This window comes from Chondrus crispus, genomic scaffold, assembly GCF_000350225.1.
Source record: "Chondrus crispus Stackhouse genomic scaffold, scaffold_343, whole genome shotgun sequence".
NCBI classification, from domain to species: domain Eukaryota; phylum Rhodophyta; class Florideophyceae; order Gigartinales; family Gigartinaceae; genus Chondrus; species Chondrus crispus.
In genome coordinates this window covers 13,484-32,772 of record NW_005179227.1, presented here as the reverse complement: position 1 = coordinate 32,772, position 19,289 = coordinate 13,484, and the positions used below count along the sequence as shown (strand labels likewise).

Here is a 19,289-nt window from a genome sequence, read left to right as displayed (position 1 = left end):
AAGGGCTTTTGATCTCTTTTTGTTGCATCCATTCATCAAACATTTGATCTCTGTGTGCCTCAACTATTGTGAATACGTCTACAGACAGCAAATTGTTCCATTCCTCACTCCGCACAGCGACTTTCATGTGTGGAGCTCCCTATTGACGTGTCGTTTGTATTCCCTCGTTGTGAATGAAACTGTTCGCTGCAAATCATTGAAGTATGATCATTTTCAACTTGAAAAAGCGCAAGTGCAGTGAATCTCTCTTACAACACATCGATGATACATGCACGCAGTTGCAAGGCGGAGCGAATTTCGTGCATTGGAAAACGGATGGAAAACACTGTTCGTCAAAGACTTGATAGCAAAAGCCAGCTTGTTTATATCCACGACTGTTGCCATTTCTCTGGGAATATTCTCAGTGCCATGCTTTCAATGACGCGTTGTCATGACACAAGAAGAACACGGACACGACCTAACTCCACAGACCAGGAGCGGTGTGGACTTTTCCATATTACTATGTGGTGCTTGCCAGGCAAGGGGTTCGTACCGAAGTTTTTTTTTTTTTTCATACGACCGGGTCGGGGGTGCAATTGTGTACTAGTAATTTGGGATTCGGGATGTTAAGGGCGTTGCAAAGAGGGTTTGGAATTCGTTCTGAAACGAAGGGGGTCAAACCGAATTGCTTTCTTGGCAACTCCGAAAGGGTATATAAGAGGTACACCTGAGAACGATTCAACATCTCGACGCAGCCTGCAGCCCTTGCACAGCATTTCCACAATCACCAACAGCTCACACCCAACTCAAGAGTCAAGACCAGTTCCACCAACCCGACATGAATTCATTCAAAACGCTATTGTTCGTCGCATTGGGAATGATGCTGGTAACCAGTATCCAGGCTGGTGGCGCGTGTGGTTCGCGTTGCACAGTCAACGACAGTACTGGAAAATGGTACTGCAAGCCGCTAAGCTGCCCTGATTGTTACGAATGCATCTATCCAGAGACTTGCGAGCTCATGCTCCAGAACAACAGGTGCTGTGGCACCATAGGCCTATGTGCGTATTGCCCGGGCTGCAATTGTGGAGCATCTAGGTTGAAGCAGTCTTTGCCGACGCGCGGGGGACGTGATTGCCCTCCTGGAGTTAGGTGTAAGGTTCCTACCTAATCGTAATTGAGGATGTGGGTTGGGTGCGGTTTACATTAGCGACTGTATGGAGTCTGTCTTATCGGACCTAGAGGCCGAGGCAGGTAAGGTATTGCAATGCAGTTGATGGAGTAGCTTTCCCTTGTGATAGTGTATCGAAATAAAAATGTAGTCTCCATTGCTAGTCTGATTGTGGTCAAAAAAAGAGAACCCATAGCATGCAGCGATGATTATGCAATGCTATGGGAACCTTCACATGCTAGATTGAAGGAAGGAGTGCGGAACAGCTGAACTGATATTGATCAAAACGCATAGAGACAGCAAGCTTGACTTGGCTTAACAATGACGTTTACGTTCCCATACCTTTTGAAATGGGTGTGCTCATGGCATGCGTATCAAGGGTTAAGAGTGAAAAGGAGTGCGAGGAAATGCAAAAGTAATCAGCATGAGATGCTGAGCCGTCGCCTGTTCCTTCTTTTCAACGCTGCTAAATATCCCTACTTCTGCGTGCTACTTCTAGTTCCAGCTTTGTTTATCTCCCTGCATGGCCTCCGCCTTTTGTCTTGCATACGCTGCTCATCTGCATCTGTCCCTTCACATTACTACGCTTCACGCTCGCCCCATTGCGAAGGATGTTCGCTTGCTTTCAACCGCAATTATCAAGCTAACCCCCCCCCCCCCCCCCCCACTCACGCCTATTGCATGCACGCTTGTCTGAATTCGCGATCATTTGCAATCTCGCTGCTGTCTGCATTGTTCAATCGTGTATACGTACCGCACTCTGCGACCACTGCCGACAACGTTTCTCCAGGAAGCATCATCTCGAGAGGCACATCCAAAACATTCACGAGGGCCAATGTCCCTGGACATTGCGTGCCTCACTGCCTTTCACCAAAAACCAAATCTTGGTAAGCTATCCCCCTCTATGGAGTCGTCCGTATATTTGCTGCGCTGTGACAGGAGAAGGCAAGCAACTCATGTTAACATCTTTATCCTTGTCTCATTATCCCACATTGGATGCCCTTCACAGAGCGTCATATCATGACAGTTCACGAACGCCAAAAGCCGTTCCAGTGCAACGTATGTGACAGGTGCTTTGGACGCGAAGAGGTTCTCAAGAAGCACGTTTAGTCGACTATGAAAAGTCAACTCAAGTAGTGTCTGCTTCGGAAGAGGGTCTGGAGTTCTTCTTTGAAGGGACTTCAGGGCCAGGATGTAGTGAGAGTATGTGACGTTTGAGGTCTGACCTCCGCCCGAAAGTTGCGGGACAAACGTTGCAGACAAACGGCCTCTTCTTCTCCAATCGGGAATCCATTTCTTATTCCCCGAAGGTCGTTTAATGTGTTGCAAGCTGCGTAGTACCAAGGGTACTTTGAAGCTTTTTTTTACCGCTCTTCCGCCCGCGCTTCTTCTCCATCCCCACTGTCGACACAAACATACTGTAAACGTCACCTCGCCGCGCCCGTCGCGCTCGTCGAACCTCACGCTGCTCGTGCTCATCACCCGCCCCTCCCGCTCCTTCTACGCCAACGCCTCTTGCACGGCCGCAACCACCGCTTTCCCCTTCTCCTGCCGCTTCCTCGTCTACCACTCCGCCTCCTTCTTCTTGATCTCCTGCAGCCGCTTCAGCTTCCCCATCGCCGCCGACGCCTTCCGCGCCTGCTCGGCCGCCCGTCCCACCTCCTCCCCCGCCGTCTTCGTCCGCCGCCGGTCCTGCTCGCGCTTCAACTTCCTCTGCGCGCTCTCCTCCACCCGCTCCAGCTTGCTCTCCAGCCGCGAGATCACCGTCGTCGCCTTCTTCAGCAGCTTGCGCGCCATCTCATGGATCTCACTCTTCGAGTCGTTGTAGTCCATGCAGTTCTCAAACAGAGCCGGATACCAATCCCGCACTCTTCCTGGTCAAATTCCAACACCCGGCGCGCTTCCTTGATATGTTCCCCTCCCTTAAGTCTCTTCTTAATAGCCCCAAGGTCCAACGGCCGTTTAACCTGCTGCCTACACCCGGGCACTTCCTCGTCGTCATACACCTCGAGCACCGGCTTGAGAAACTCCTCGCACCGCGGGTCCTGCACGAGCTCCTCGACCAGCGCGTCGAAGAACGCGTACTGCTCCCCGCTGCGCACCGCCTCCTTCGTCACCTCACGCTGCCGCTTGCGCGGCCCCAACAGGTTTTGGTCCAGCATCGCGTAGCTCGCGTTCCCGTGATGCATCAGCTCCTCCTCCTCGTCGCCCGAACCGTCCCTGCTGCAGCATCGCGTAGATCGCGTTCCCAAGGCCCATCATGATGTGGGTATGAAAGGGGTGGAGTGAGGGCGGAGTGCGTGTGTGCCGCGTGCGGGAAGGGGCGGAGAGGTGAGGAAGGGTGGCCTAGTACTTGTATGGTAGTGCCAAACGTCTGAGTGTCGCGTTGGGGGAAGAGGCGACGGCTGGGCCTGCAGGAACGCGGGGTGCGGCGCGAGAGAAGGAGCTGAGTCCGCTGCGCAAATTCCGAAATCTATTCAAAAACCTAAGCGTCCATGGCCGAAATTTGCGAAAACGCACACAAAAACTTGAGAAATTGTAGTTATATGGATTGTGGAGACCTTCTCCACAAATTACTCCCTTTCTCTTGACTGCAGTAGATTAAAACGGGAACCAGACCTGCTATGGCTTCGCAACAGGCATCACAAGAATCGGCGTCTCAGGCGGTTCTATCAGCGGTGGCCAATTGCACGAGTGGGTTTTTCTGTCGCGGGACGCGGTTGAAAATTTGATACTTTCAAAATCTGAAGTTGGCGCGTCAGGGGAATTCAACGTTGAGCGTGTTTTCAGGAGTTATCCCTTGAGAGTGGCCCAGTGGGAAATTCCTGAATTCACATTACTGCTTCTCCGACTTTCACGGGGCTGTCTGAAATGCCGAAGTAGTCTTCCTCTTTTTTGAGCATTGATGGCATGGAATTCGAATCTCTTTGATTCGTTCTTGAGAAATCGGCCCACACCTACCGCATCTGCATGAGACTGATTCCCACTTTGGAGAAAGAGAGGCATGAAGCTACCCTTAGTAGAGGCTTTACTATTGGTGGCGCTATTTGGCCAGACAGGGTTTTCGTCGGTCACAGAGCATGCGGAAATGAAGCTAAGATAGTGACTCCATAGAAGTACAGACACCTTGTCGTGCGGTTGTCGACCATGACATGGACATGCCCCTTCTCTGCAGTATGGGAGTGGCAACATGCTGATGTACTGAAGGTTACCCTTGCAAATTATGTCAGCGGTCGTCTGAAGGGCCGCGCCAGATACAAGCCAGTCAAATGGGGGGGAAAAGGGCAAAGTAGGTGTCGCTGTATGCTGTGGTGAACTCCATACTCGCCCTTTTTCTTGCACACAAAGGGATTTGCTCTCCCGTTCTGTCTCCTGATCATCTTTTTAGGCTTTGTACTTGCTATGCTACAGTTATCAAAAGGGCAAAGTAGGTGTCGCTGAATGCTGTGGTGAACTCCATACTGTTAGTTCTCGCGATGACGGTTCTATGCAAAGACGTGATGGGCCGCTTGGTCTCTCTTTTCTTCAACACTACTGACTAGATAAGTACCCCTCGAAGCGTCCAAGTAATCTCCCGCAGCCACGGTTCAGCTTCCACTAGTTTCTTAACCAACCAGATAACACCACCTGGCCATTTCCGGCGAATTAAAAGGACTACAAAAGATATTATGAAAAGGACACTTGTCCTTATGTTCCCCAATCAGCGCACTGGCGCTCGCGGTCATAATATAACCGCGTCATCACCACCTCCCCAGGCGCGCACTTCCGTTTCCGTAGCGGGGTGTCATGTCGCACAACCCAATGGCCGGCAAACCGGACCGAACGAGGACAACGGTGAGATCCACTACCTCGGGGGAGCGGGAAGGGACCTTTGCATTGACGCGCGGGGTGGCCTGGGGGTGGTCTGTGCTCAGGTCAGTTGGAACCGGCCAGCGCCGGCGTCTGCCGCCCTGTCTAGAAAACCCCCGTTGAAAACCTACGGGCTGTGCGATGAAACCCTCTCCTGCGCATCGTCCATTGGACTGTGTCTTCATGACAGTCCGCTCCAGGTAAGGGACCTCCTTCATCTCCAAACCACCTTCATGTTATCATCTGATGCTTCTCATTCAGACCACATCCTCCGAATGCAGCTGATTCACAGCACACCGAACACTGGATATACGACAGTACAGCACATTTTGCACAGGACATAAGACGGCACATGATATACGACGGCACAGGACATGCCCGATACAAAAACACACTGTGTTCTTACCGCAAAGACAGCATCCGTTCGATCGGTTCTCACCATGGTCGACGCACTTATGTGTAACAATTGTTACATTAATGCCAACTAAAAACAAATCTCTCCCAAATTGATGCAGGTAGATGCAAGGCGACAGGGAATTCTTACGCACTCAATTACCAAGTAACAAGAAAAACGCATGATGACGCAGTACAACTTCGAATCGCAGATGCTACTGGCTTGACTCAATGCCAATGGGAATTTCAAATCCCGTTGGGTAGTATCGTCTTAGGCGTCTGAAATGGATCGAATTGCGGGAAACCCTCCTGGGGTGGCCCACTGTTCGTAGGAAATATCGCGGATGGGCCGTCGCGTGGACGACAAAGGGTCCCTTCCACGGGCTCTCAATCAAGGACTTCACTCTGTTCCGGCTCCTGCGAAGGAGTACCATATCTCCCGTTTTATACAAGTGTGGCGGCTCGGTACCGACGCGGATTCTTTCTGCTGGAGTTGCTTGCAATCCTAGTAGGTTGTTCATTCGGTTATGTCGTTCGGCGCGACGAGCTGTGGTTAATTGGATGCTCAAACTGCGTTGTGTGCTTGCATCCATGAGTAGCCCAGGACCTCTGTCGGACCCCAAGCGAGGTATCGTTTCGTACATGAGCTCAAACGGAGACACCCCATCTGGCCCCGGCCTGCAACGGTATGCAAATATTATTCTGTCGAGCGCGACATTCCACTCCAAAGTCGGGTCTTGTAAGAGCGTACGACGCAGAGCCGATTTTATCGTGCCCACCATACGTTCGACTCTCCCATTTGTTTGTGGTGAGTATGTTGCCACGAAATGCCATGCGATTCCTTGGCTCTTTGCCCATACCTGCGTGTGTTGTGCTCTGTACGCCGAGCCATTATCACATTGCACTATCCTCGGCACCCCATGTTGCCACAAAAAGCTTTGCAGAGACCGAACAGCTGCTCCGCTACTCGCTCCTGTATGCGCGGTGGCAAAAGGCCACCCTGTAAGATGCTCCACCCCAATGTGAATATACCGATTACCTCGGCGGGTCATTGGAAGGGGGCCAGCGAAGTCTACTGAAACCGTTTCGAATATACGCACTATCGGTGCAAAGAGATGCACTCGGTATGGAATCGGGGGAGAAGCTCTTTGGCATCCTTCACATTCACGCACGTGTTTCATTACTTCGGGCCTCATTCTCGGCCACCAGAACCGTCCTGCTACTATTTGATACGTCGTTCTTGCGTTCCAGTGCCCGAAATCATCGTGCAATTGATGAATTATGCCTTTGCGGATTAAGGTGGGAGGGACTGCGCGCAAGCCGTTTCTCGTTCTTCGAATTAAGTGGCCATCTGAAACTAGGAAGTTTTTCGCCTGCTGTTTCAAAGCTCTCGAGAACGGTTTCATCTTCGTTTTGTCCTGCGGGTCGGTCTCTTGGAACTTTAGGTATCGCATTATTTCACGCAAGAAATCTTCAAACGAGGAGGATGAGGCTGCTGTCACAGTCTCGTTTCTGCGATCCGTTTCTGTCGCAGCGTGTACGCTCAACTGTCGCCCGTTGCTCATCTTGTTGGCTGCTGCTTCGGTACCTTTCGTCTTTAGAACTTTCTCAGAGGTTGGATTGACATGCGCTCTGGAAAAGAAATCCGCAACGACGTTGTCTCTACCAGGATGATATCTGATTTCAAAGTCATACTCGGCTAGAAAAGCGAGCCAGCGTGACAATCGCCCGTGGGGATCCCGGCTATTGAACGCCGCCCTCAAAGCTTGGTGATCCGTGTACAGTATGAAAGGGGTCCCCAGAAGGTACACTCGAAACTTTTTGAGTGCGAACACGACAGCTAATGCTTCCCTTTCGTACGTAGAATAGCGCTTCTCCGCACTATTCATCGTTCTGCTGGCATAGCAGACCGGATGCTCCTGCTGTTCCTCGCCTTTTTGCGTCAAAACAGCACCCATTGCTACCGTCGAAGCATCCGCATAGACGACGAAATGCCTTTTGAAGTCGGGGTAAGCAAGCACTGGTGGGCTACACAGAAGATTCTTGAGCTTATTGAATGCGTCCTGCGTCGTTTTGTCCCACAAGAAGGCGGATTTTGCACTTGTAAGTTCGTGCAACGGCTTCGCAATCTCGGCGAAGTGCGGAATGAAACGGCGGTAGTATGATGCTAAGCCCAAGAAGCTCCGCACTTCTGTCTTCGTGTGAGGGATTCTAGTATCCCGTAGAGCCTGTGTCTTCCTCGGGTCCACTGCGACCCCCTTTTCACTCACGATGTGCCCTAACAGGCTGACAGACCGGCGGGCAAAGGTGCATTTTGAAAGCTTGAGTTTCAAGCCGTACGATTTGACTCGTGACAATACTGAACGAAGATGGGTGATGTGTTCTGCCATACTAGATGAATGGATGACGACGTCATCTATGTACGCGACTGCATATTCAATTCCTTCTAATACCGTCGTCATCATTCTCTGAAACGTTGCGGGGGCGTTCATCAGTCCGAAAGGCATCACCTCAAACTGGAATGTCCCTTCTCGACATATGAATGTCGTCATCTCCTTGCATTGCTCGGCGACTTGCACCTGCCAGTAGCCGGTGAACAGGTCGAGTGTCGAGAAGATACTCGATCCTTTTAATTCATCAAGTATTTCTTCAATCAGGGGTATAGGCCAACGGTCTGCTTTCATCACCTTATTGAGGGTTCGGTAGTCGACACAGAAACGTGGGGTTCCGTCCTTTTTGGAAGCAATGACGATTGGGAAGGACCACTGCAATACAGAAGGTCGAATGATTCCTGCCGAAAGCATCTTATCAAGTTCCGCTCTCACTACCGCATTATGTTCGGGCGGTAGTCTTCGACAGCGGTGATGGATTGGGGTCATGTCCTTGAGCTCGAAAGTGTGTTCTACTGGAACTGAAGCTGGGCGTAGATCATGAAGTGACGATGCAATCACATCGTTGTCTTGCAGGTTTGCGTATATCTCGAGCGCTGCACCACGCTCAAGGTGTTGCAGCTTTTCCCATACATTCATGTCAAAACTTGGATCACCCGGCAGGTCGATTTCAACTCCGTCCGGATTGTCAAGCTCGTCAACATTCTCAAATGAGTCATTCGTCCTTTCTGCTTCAGCTTGTTGGAGACACTGCTTCCGAAGCCGTCAGGCAATCGGGATTGCGCGCTACTGAGTTTGTGCAGGCCCGAGTGGAAGCCGTTCCCGAGTCGGTCGTGAACTCTTCGGATTCAGAGCTCTCTTCGTCTGAGGGAGAGCCTTCAGTGGACTCCGTTCCCGAGTCGGTCGTGAACTCTTCTTCGTCACTCCCTCCGTCATTCTGCACACCACGAGAGAGCACGAGGGTCGCTTTCCTTCCATCTCGTGTGAACTGAGCAGTCTGACGCCCTAAATCCAACTTTGTGCTCAAGCTTTCCATCGTCGGTGCTCCCACAATAACGTCGAATGGGGCACCCTTCAAGATCAGGAAGTCCATATCAGCTGAGAGTGTCCCAAAGAGCATAGGAACCTCAAGTGCAACTCCTAGACCCTCCTCGGTGCTTCCGTTGGCCACAGTGATCCTCCTCGCCGTAGGAGAAGTCTTTAACTGTAGTTTCTCTACTAGCTTGAGAGACATAATGTTCGGAGTTGAACCAGAATCATGAAGAGCCCGGACCGGGTATGCATGAGTCATGATATCTATCATGCTCAACCGGCTGGAAGGGCGCGATACCGGTGTATTGCTGGAAATGAAGGCGATCTTACGCTGGACTCGTCGCGTAGGAGCAACGAAAAGCTTCCGCATTTCTTTCCTGGCATCTTCTGCATCCACTCGTGCCAGTTGGCCGAATGCAATGCCCGTAGCTGCCTGTGCTAGTCCAGAGAGAAGGTCAAACTTCTCGGTGCGGGCACTCAGCTCTTCGAGTTTGCCCTTTTTAGACCTTTTCATCGGTTTTCGTGCTATGTGACGACTCTTCTTTGGTTTTCGTCCTATGGATGTCGGTTGAATCTGCCCCATTGGAATCGGATTCAAGAGTTTAGAAACCGGAATCGATGAGACTTCTTTTCCCTCGTGGCGACGAGGCTGTTTGGCCATAGGCTGGCCATCCTTGTCCCTCTTCACTGCCGTCACTTCTTCAATCTCTTCAATAATGGACAGAAACGGACTCACCTTTGAGTCATCATTCTCCTTGGGGAGCTCGTTGACGACGAATAGCTGCTCCGGACTCCCTGAGCGGCTGGGTGCAACTCCAGACACCCTAACATCTTGTCCTGACTTCTTGCTTCCCGCAGATATCTCACTCGTAGGGCGGATTGGAGCACCAGGGTACGGCTTGGACCAACAGGTGTCCTCCCTGTGACCGAGTTTGCCACACCGGGGCACCTAGACTCACGGTTCGGATTCAGTTCACATCTACTGGCACCATGACCGGGCCTCTTGCAGTAGGAGCAACACCAGGAGGCCCTATCTGAAGATAATGGCAACCCCTGTTGGCTTTTCTTGACAAGCAGTGTTAACTCTGAGAGCTGCGATGCTAGCTCAGCAATCCTCGTATCAACTCCCTGGTCTTTCCCGGCTGTTTTGCACTGAGCGGAAACTCCATGCTGTTGAGAGCGTACATTCTGGTAATGTCCCGCTCTAACTAGATGGTCGCCACCGAACGACTTTCGGCTTTTGTCACAATCTTTCAATGTCTTCACGAGCTCCTTGAAGTTGTCGGGCTTGTGTAGCATGACAAACTGGGTCACAAAGCTATCTGACTGAACGGCTCTCTTGAGCAACCCAAACTTAGTCTCCTCTCGGAAAGAAGCTTGACGGTATAACTCTTCGGTTGACTGTATAAAGTCCCCTAAGTCACCTCCATCATACTTGGCTTTCACGGCAAGGCGAACAACCTCTTCGGGGTCTCGTTTTTCTTGAAAAGTGTCGGAAAGAAAATTCTTAGCGACCGTGTACGAATGAGCCTCTTCGGAGAGGACACCACCTTGGCCGAACTTCGTGTAATAGGCGTCAAACGCCTTACCACGTAGGTACAACAAGACCTTCTCGGAACGTTTGAGGTCGTCGTCTTGGCGAGCGACGACATTCTCGAAGTAAAACAGGAAACGTTGTACATCTCCCTCACCATCAAAGGAGAACTCTTCAAGGCCACTCATGCTGACCCTCGACAGAAGTACCACTGTTAGTTCTCGCGATGACGGTTCTATGCAAAGACGTGATGGGCCGCTTGGCCTCTCTTTTCTTCAACACTACTGACTAGATAAGTACCCCTCGAAGCGTCCAAGTAATCTCCCGCAGCCACGGTTCAGCTTCCACTAGTTTCCTAATCTTAACCAACCAGATAACACTACCTGGCCATTTCCGGCCAATTAAAATGACTACAAAAGATATTATGAGAAGGACACTTGTCCTTATGTTCCCCAATCAGCGCACTGGCGCTCGCGGTCATAATATAACCGCGTCACATACTCGCCCTTTTTCTTGCACTCAAAGGGATTTGCTCTCCCGTTCTGTCTCCTGATCATCTTTCTAGGCTTTGTACTTGCTATGCTACAGTTATCAGCAAGCAAACACTATACCTTTCTACGTTACAAAGGCCACAAGAGATGCTCATACAGCAAGAGTACGCTGTCTTGTTCCCGACCATGCTCGCAATCGCTTCTCAGGGCAGGCTAAGACTTGGGACGGACAAAGCCTCGGTAAAATGGAAAGAGTTGAGTACGAACTGGCAACTGGCACTGCAACTTATCTCGCTTCGACCGCAGTACCTCACGGGCCCTGGATAATATGATGAACAGACTTTCATGGTTTGAATGAGTGAGACTGCGAAATAGGCGCAAATGATCAATGCGCTTGCGAAGAAGCTTGAGTGCGAAGGACGCGCCGGAACAGGGCACCCTTCCGAGAGGGGTAGTGTGTTGGGGCGAAAACGGGGTACGTCGTCCCGTGTCTTACCCGTGTGTGTTTTTTTGTGTGTGATGTGTCTGTCCGCTCTCGGCCGTACAGGACGACCGAAAACCACCGCATTTATACTCTTTTTGCGCGCGGTCTACAATTACTAACTTAAACTTCCAATTACTTACACCGGTCCCAACCACGTGTCACACAACCCCCCACTTAGGCGGGGCCACGGGCCCCGGCCACTCCACTTTTGCCTTTGATTTTGATTTTGATTTTTTTTCACCCTCCAGCCTATATCAACACAGACCTGGGGCTCGGACCCCCCTTCCCTTCCTGTGGTATCTGCCGTCGCTCTCCGTTCGCCTTTCTCGCTCCACCCCAGCTTCTGTTTAGCTCTTTCGGCCTCCTGGTTCCTGCGCTGCTTAGCTCTCGCCGCTCTTCCGCGTTGCCTCCGTGGTCCTCGTCGTAGCTTAGACCTCCTGCTTCCCGCCAGATCGAGAGGCACGCAGGTGGGGATTCAGTCCCCGTGTGCCCTCTTTGGCCCCCCTCATAGCGTAATACGATGGCGAGGACCAAGCAGACAGCGGCGAAGAGCACGGGAGGTAAGCGTCCGCGGAAGCATATCGCTCTGAAAGCTGCACGCTTCGCCAGCCGCGACCACTTAATGTTCGAGCTCTCATCTCGAACAGATGTAGCCAAGGTTTCCAAGACGGGCTCCATGTTCCACATTTGGGTGGCCAGCGGGCATCGCCGTTACGCCGTAACAGAACAAGAGTTCAACAGCCTTCTAGGAGATCATATTACCGCCCTGCTCCACCGCAAGCCAGATGAAGAGGTCTCTCTGGAAGAGATATGGCGTCTTGGTCTCACAGAGTCGTTGTCGGAAACAAACCAGTACTGTATTATCGGCGACGGTGAGTGGAATATTGCGTCGATCTATCTCGACGTTGACAACACGTACTATGGCGTCGACGCCGCAACCAACCTTCCTCACCGTATTTTGCTATACACTCTAGCAATTTCCGGAACCGGGGATAGTACAACTCACAAGATTGTTGACGATCTCTTCCAGTTTGGTGGGAGAGACCGAATTAGTGCCTTCTTAAGTATTGATCGTTTTTGCACAGATCAAAAGGGCAGGAGTCTGAAGATGATCCATGGTCGTTCCAGGGCGGTCAATCCTCGGACTCCGATCTACCGCGTTTCCACACACGGGACCGTGCGGTTCCGAGATAATAGTGACATGTGCATCTCCGCCGCCGTCTGCAACGGTCTCCAACCACTAGGGTCTCCAAACCTTGCCGTCAAGTACTGGGATCTTTTAGTCCGCAACAGCCTCCTCTTTGAGAGGACCGGCTCTCCGTCGCGTCGAATCCGAGATTTCCATGACGCTGGAAAACACCTTAATCAAGATGAAGTCGCTCTCCGCGGGTCGGGTCTTCGTAGTCCATCTCTCGGACTCCTCTTGAGGCTCGACCCGGGTGTCTATGTCGCGACTTTAGAAGGCTTGCCCCATATAATGCACATCATCTGCGTCTCGACCATACATTCCATTGTACTTGATTGTATGGAGGGGTTTCCGCTTCGGCTCTGCGCCGGCGCGGTCAAAGCATGCGTTGGAGCCGACGGGATCTTCGTTGGCGTCTCCGAACTGCGCCAAGTTCTCGTCGTCACCCCTTCCAAGAAGAAACGGAGCAGAATTGGACGCGCAAGCAGCCGCAGAGCGCACAAGAAAGCCGCGATTCGGGGTTCGGGAAGTTCCATTCAGCATTAGAGGTCATTGGTGATTCCCATTGTACTCCATGACCCACTCTCTATCTACTTGTGGCAAGCAATCAGCACTTCATATGCATTTCACTATCTTTCAATTCAAAGCGTAAAAATCCGTAGTCATTTGCCTCACTGAGGGTGCAACGGTTGCCTCCTGTACAGGACCAGCCTTCTGGCATGTATCTCCCTTCTCGAGTAGCGTTGATGCGGCGACACTAGAGTGTACCGCAGATGGCGCGCACGAGCAACTCGGCATGGGCCATAGAACTTCGACAAGGCGATAGGCCATTTCTGCATGGGCCCGAGGGCAGCCCCTTTTGCGACCAACACTTCGTCGCCCACATTGAAAGTTGCTTCGCGACCGTCTGTTAATGTGGTTGCAGCTCTGCGCCCGATCATTCCTGTTGCCCGCATCGCCCTGGCTTGCAGGAGTTCCATTTGCCGGTGGCGGATCTCGGAGACTCCGAAAAGAGGCCCTTGGTCTCCAGGCGCCATCCTGGGCAACACCCCATAAAGCAGCTCGAACGGGGACAATCCCACCGCCATCCTCCTGCCACGGTATCCATATAGGACTTGACGCAGAGCATCGTCCCACTCAACAATTGTGGGCGAGGCACCGAGAATCATCTTACGGACTGCTCTCTTCAATGTGCCGACCATCCGCTCTGCCCGTCCGTTCGACATAGGCGCATAGGCGAGCACTGTCTTCCACTTAATCCCGTTTCGTGCCATGAAGGTATTCAGGACCGACGCTGTGAAACAAGTAGCGTTATCTGAGACAACGACACGTGGTAACCCTAAACAGTGAATTATCTCTTCTTTCACGAACTTCAGCACCTCCTCTGCCGTCGAGGTGACGGTGGCCTTCGCAATTGGCCAGCCAGTCAGGTGCTCCACGGCAATAAGGATGTACCTCCCTCCAGAGGGCGTACGAGGCAATGGTCCCGCAAAATCGATAGAGTATGTATCAAATAACGAAGTCATGGGAAATCGAAGGGTGGTCTTGTACTTCGGAATTGGTGTGGCTTTCTGACAACCGTCACAACCCCGAACGTAGTCGTTCACGTCTCGGTGGACGGCAGGCCACCAATATCGGTCCAAGACGAATCTCTTCGTCGTTTGCAGATCCCAATGGCCTATTTCGTCGTGAAAGGCTCTAACGATCCTTCTGCGAGCCCCTATAGGCGGGATAGCGCGTAATCCATTGTTGGTCCTACGGAACAGTTGTCCATTACAAGCCATGAAACGTTTGGCGCTTCGGCGGTTGAGCCGACGTCGACGAACATCCACTTCCCTCATATCAATACCCCCGAGGTGCCTTGAAATGTCAATAAGATGGGGTTCCCACTCCATTTGCGCCTCTAGAGGATCCGAAACACTGCAGACAAGATCTCCCTCGTCGTCAGAGTCGACTCCATCCTCGCCCTTGGTTTTCAGGCGGGACAGGAAGTCAGCTGCACCGTTCTTTCCTCCCGGGCGGTACTTAATTTCGAATTCGTATTCTGCTAGGAAGTCCATCCACCTTGCCAACCTCCCGTGAATGTCTTTCTTCTTAAAGGCATACTGCAGGGCTTGGTGGTCTGTTATTAGCGTGAACTTTTGTGTTGAAAGCAGGTAAACTCGGAACTTCTTCAAAGCGAAGATCACAGCCAGGGCCTCTCGCTCACAGGCGGAGTACTTCCTCTCGGCTGACGTCATCGTGCGACTTGCGTACTGGATCGGGTGGACTTTCCTGTCCTCTTTTCGTTGGGCCATAACAGCTCCGACGGCGACCGAGGATGCATCAGTCTCCACGACAAAAGGTTGTTCGAAGTCCGGAAACGCCAAGACTGGCGGGGAGGTTAACTTGAGCTTAAGCTTCTCGAATGCCTCCTGCATCTCCGCCGTCCACGTAAAAGTCCGTTTAGTAGACGTGGCCTCATGTAACGGAGCAGAGATCTCGGCGAACTTAGGAATGAAGCGGCGGTAGTATCCCGCCAGACCAAGGAAGCTACGAAGCCCTGTCGCATTGGACGGCTCCTTCTCCCTCTTAATAGCGCTGACCTTTTCGGGGTCCACTTTGACGCCATCTCCGGTGACTATGTGTCCAAGCAGTCGCGTTTGGGACTGTGAAAAGCTGCATTTTGAGATCTTAAGCTTCAGCCCGCTCGTAGCAATCACCTTGCAGACTTCACGTAAGTGTGAAGTGTGCTCTTCAACGGACTTCGAGAAGACGACTACGTCGTCTAAGTAAACTCTAACGAAGCTAAGCCTTTGGAAAAGCTGGTCCATCATCCTTTGGAACGTGGAGGGGGCGTTCATTAACCCGAACGGCACCACCTCGAACTGAAACGTCCCAAAACGGCAGACGAAAGTCGTCTTCTCTTTGCAGTTCTCAGCCATCCGGACTTGCCAATACCCCGAGAACAAGTCAAGCGTTGTGAAGACCGAGCTCCCCTCTAAATCATCGAAGATCTCTTCGATCTTTGGCAAGGGCCAACGATCGGCTTTCATTTTGCGATTGAGGGTGCGGTAATCTACACAGAACCTGGGGTTTCCGTCTTTCTTCGATGCGATAACGATAGGGAAGGACCAGGCCGAAATGGAGGGGGTAATTATTCCCGCCTCCAACATCTTACGAAGCTCCTCACGTACCACTTCATTGTGGCGTGGCGGAAGCCTGCGTGCAGCGTGGGTAATGGGGCTTGTATCTTCTAGCTCAAACGAGTGAGACACCGGAACATCTGCCGGTCTTAAATCGTCGAGTGACCAAGCTACGATCCCTGAGTTCTGGATAGAATTCACAATGCTCTCCCTGGCCTCGAAAGCCAGGTGGCGCAATTTCTCCCCGAGAAGGGCTACTTGAAGCCGTTCCGGGCCTTCTGCGTCTACTCTGCCATCTTCTTTCGCGTTTTCGGAGTCGGACTTTAGGCCCTCTTTCACTAGATCAGGAAGACCATCCAATTCATCTTCGGCTCCACCCGGTAGCTTGGTGAGTCCCAAATCAGGTTCAAATGGTGGCTGGTCAAGAGTCGCCAAAACAAATTCATTGTCGCTTGTCGTAGACGAGCCAGGTACAGCCTCAGAGTCGGAGGTGAAATCCTCACTAGCAGTTGAGGCTGCACTCCGTGAAACGTGTTCCACATCTATGTTGAGGCCTAGTCTGGTGGTATTCTCACCTACTGTCATCTGCACATGTTGCTTACCAAGATCGATGCATGCCTGTAGTCCCTCAAGGGTCGGAAGCCCTATGATCAGGTCGAACGGCGATCCTTTCACGACTAAGAAGTCCAACTTCACGATAAGTTCACCAAACGATGTTGGTATCTGATGAAGCGATCCCACGCAGGGCGCATTAGCACCATCTGCCAGCGTGATATGCTTCTCAGTCGGTTGCGGGGAGAGGCAAAGCTTAGACGCCAACTTTGGCGAGATTATGTTCGGTACGGCCCCAGAATCTAACAGGGCTTGAGCTTCCGTCCCATAAACCTTCACAGTTACCAGCCGCAGCCTTCGAGACTTCGTATCGGCCTGACCTGCGAAAGCACGACCACGGACTCTTTGTTTCGCAAACAAGCGGCCTATCTCCTTCTTTGCCACTTCCGCATCGCCGCGAACAAGCTGTCCGAAAGTGAGTCCGGAAGATGCGTTTGCAAGCTCCGAAACGACATTATACTTCCTCACATACTCCTGGAGGGATGTTTTTCTGGTCAATTTCTTCGCTTTCTTCCTCTGGTGGGACCTCCTTGGCCCCGCCTGAAGTGGCAGAGCCCTCTTTTGCATCTCAAATGGTACAGGCGGGTTCAGAAGCCTGGGAATGGACATCTCCTCCCGCGTTTTGTGCTGCTTGGGAAGAGGTTCCCCGTCTGCGTTTCTCTTAGTGACGGCCACGACTTCTCCGTCGTTTGCCTCGTCAATATAGGTGACCTGGTCATTCACTGCACTTTCTGTCGCAGGTGCTGTGGACTGAGTCGTGGCTCCTGCCCTCGGCAGTGCCGTTCTAAGCCTGGTCCAGCACGTCTCCTTTTCATGACCAAGCTTCCCACAATTCGAACAACGAGTGTCTCGGCGCGGATTAGAAGGGCATCGGCTGGCCCCATGCCCCGGTTCCTTGCAGAATGAGCAGGTTCGGACCTGGCCACCTTGATCTGCTGTCTGATTCTTCTTTACCAACAAAGAAAGTTCTGCTAGCCGTTCTGCCAGCACGTCCACTTTCTTTTCGATCTTGTCCGGCTCCTGGCGTGTTTCCGGTCTCTGTAGAATGCGCCTAGGCGCCGGAGGCTGAGTTTGCCTAGCATTGTGTGCAGCCATAAAGGCTTTGCGGCCAGACACGAAGTCCTTAACGGCCTTCTTCAGCTCCCCGTACGAGGTAGGTGCCCTATACAAGACGAACTGTGACACGTCGGTGTGCTCCATGACCGCGTTCCGGAGTAGTCCGAACTTGGCTTCGGGGTTGAAAGCTGCTTTATCGAAGCGGCGATCCATCGCGTTTAACGACGCGGGCACGTCGTTGCCGTCCAACCTACTCGCGACTGCGAGCCTGATGTTTTCTTCCGGTTCAGGGACTGACTCGAAACGGTCGAGCAATGCCTTCTTGACGGCTTGGTAGTCGCTGGCCGCCTCGTTCAGTCCACCGTCTTGGCTGTATGTTTCATAGTAGTAGTCGAAAGCCTCCCCTTGCAGGTAGCACAGTAGCTCTCCGGCTTTGTCTTCGTCGGACTTGCCTTTCATTACGACGTTTTCGTAGACAAAGAAGAACTTGGCGACATCCGCCTCGTGCTTACCATCGAACACCAGGGAAGCGGGACCCGCCTGACTGTTGGCGTCGGCCCTCCACAAGAGTACCATGTTGGGGCGAAAACGGGGTACGTCGTCCCGTGTCTTACCCGTGTGTGTGTGTTTTTTGTGTGATGTGTCTGTCCGCTCTCGGCCGTACAGGACGACCGAAAACCACCGCATTTATACTCTTTTTGCGCGCGGTCTACAATTACTAACTTAAACTTCCAATTACTTACACCGGTCCCAACCACGTGTCACATAGTGGTTTAATTGTGTTTGGGTGTCTCGAAAGTGGTTGATGCGATCAGTGCGGTGAGTATGTACAGTATCCATGAAAATCTGTCATACCTCTTTTAATAGATTTTTTTTCAGTATAAGCCTATAAGAGGGTACCATTCTATTTTATATGCTTGCAATCCGCCGCGTTATTGAATCATGACATTATTCATAAACGAAATCACACAGGGAAAAGCATACGTACACAACGCCGGAACTTATTTTTCAGAAGTTGCAGAGAAAGGTCCGTCGCTAGTGATGCACGCACAAGGATGCCTGTTTCCTTCCTGTGCCTAACCAATCCGAAGCCCAAAGGGAAAATGGCTCTCTCAGCTATCAATTTCGCAGTCTGTCATTAAGAACCATATTCTGATGCATAGAGGACGGTAATAGTAGAACAATAGCATGGGACTCTCTTTCATGCAGAGTAGATTCTCGTCGAGATTCCATCGCTGATGTACAAAATACACCAGATGCACGCATTGTAATGAGTTACAGATTCATAAGATCGTCTTATCGGAGATTGCGTTAGAGAATGTGGAAAGCGACTCAAATACAGTATAATATACTGTAAAAAAAGGAATATTATTCCTTTTTTTCGTATTTTCGGAACAAAGACATTTCCCATTCCTTTGGTGCGAGAATGATTTGTGTGTGTTTAATAACACATGGTAATGCTCTGCAGTATTCTCAGAACTGCCATTAGTCAGAAGTTTCATAGAGTATCTTTTTGTTCAGCAGATTGTGATGGCCCAACGACGAAAAAAAAGTTCAGAGACAAGGTTTTTTTCAAAAGGGCGTAGCTTCTGAACACCAGCGACAACGTTTATGAAGTTGCATTCTGTTGTGAGCCAATAAATTCCACTATAGCTTCATGTGGGCACATGAATCAGAGTTTCTTTTGCCCAGCATATCAATATGCTTCCGAAAACTCTACCTTTCATCGTACCAATATTTATGCTTCGATAGGCTCTTGCCGATATTGCAGTGATGGAGACTAGAGATCAGGTGAGACGTGTTCCGCTGAAGTGAAAGAAAGAAAAGTCGAGGCCACGCATCATTTGAGCGACCTTAGCAATGAGCATACCTGTCTTGAAAAACGAAAGGGTGTTGCTGTGAGCCAGTAGTGTCGTACAGTCATCGCATTAGCCGAAAACTAGCGGAGGCGACCTTTTAAATGCATCTCATTCAAATATATCTCAATGAT

General features: G+C 51.3%; 2 protein-coding genes across 2 annotated transcripts; both read left to right on the top strand.

The window, feature by feature from the left end:
• Positions 1-1,468: 1,468 nt before the first annotated feature.
• CHC_T00006087001 (hypothetical protein) lies at positions 1,469-2,038 on the top strand. Its single transcript, XM_005717644.1, has one exon. The coding sequence runs from the start codon at positions 1,469-1,471 to the stop codon at positions 2,036-2,038; it is 570 nt and encodes a 189-aa protein (XP_005717701.1).
• Positions 2,039-2,465: 427 nt separating this feature from the next.
• On the top strand, positions 2,466-2,975 carry CHC_T00006086001 (hypothetical protein). Its single transcript, XM_005717643.1, has one exon. It carries the CDS (start codon positions 2,466-2,468, stop codon positions 2,973-2,975), a length of 510 nt encoding a protein of 169 aa, XP_005717700.1.
• Positions 2,976-19,289: the final 16,314 nt, after the last annotated feature.

Bases quoted from the DNA above. Each gene is read 5' to 3' on its own strand.
- CHC_T00006087001 (XM_005717644.1), top strand. From the start codon at position 1,469: ATGACGTTTACGTTCCCATACCTTTTGAAATGGGTGTGCTCATGGCAT.
- CHC_T00006086001 (XM_005717643.1), top strand. From the start codon at position 2,466: ATGTGTTGCAAGCTGCGTAGTACCAAGGGTACTTTGAAGCTTTTTTTT.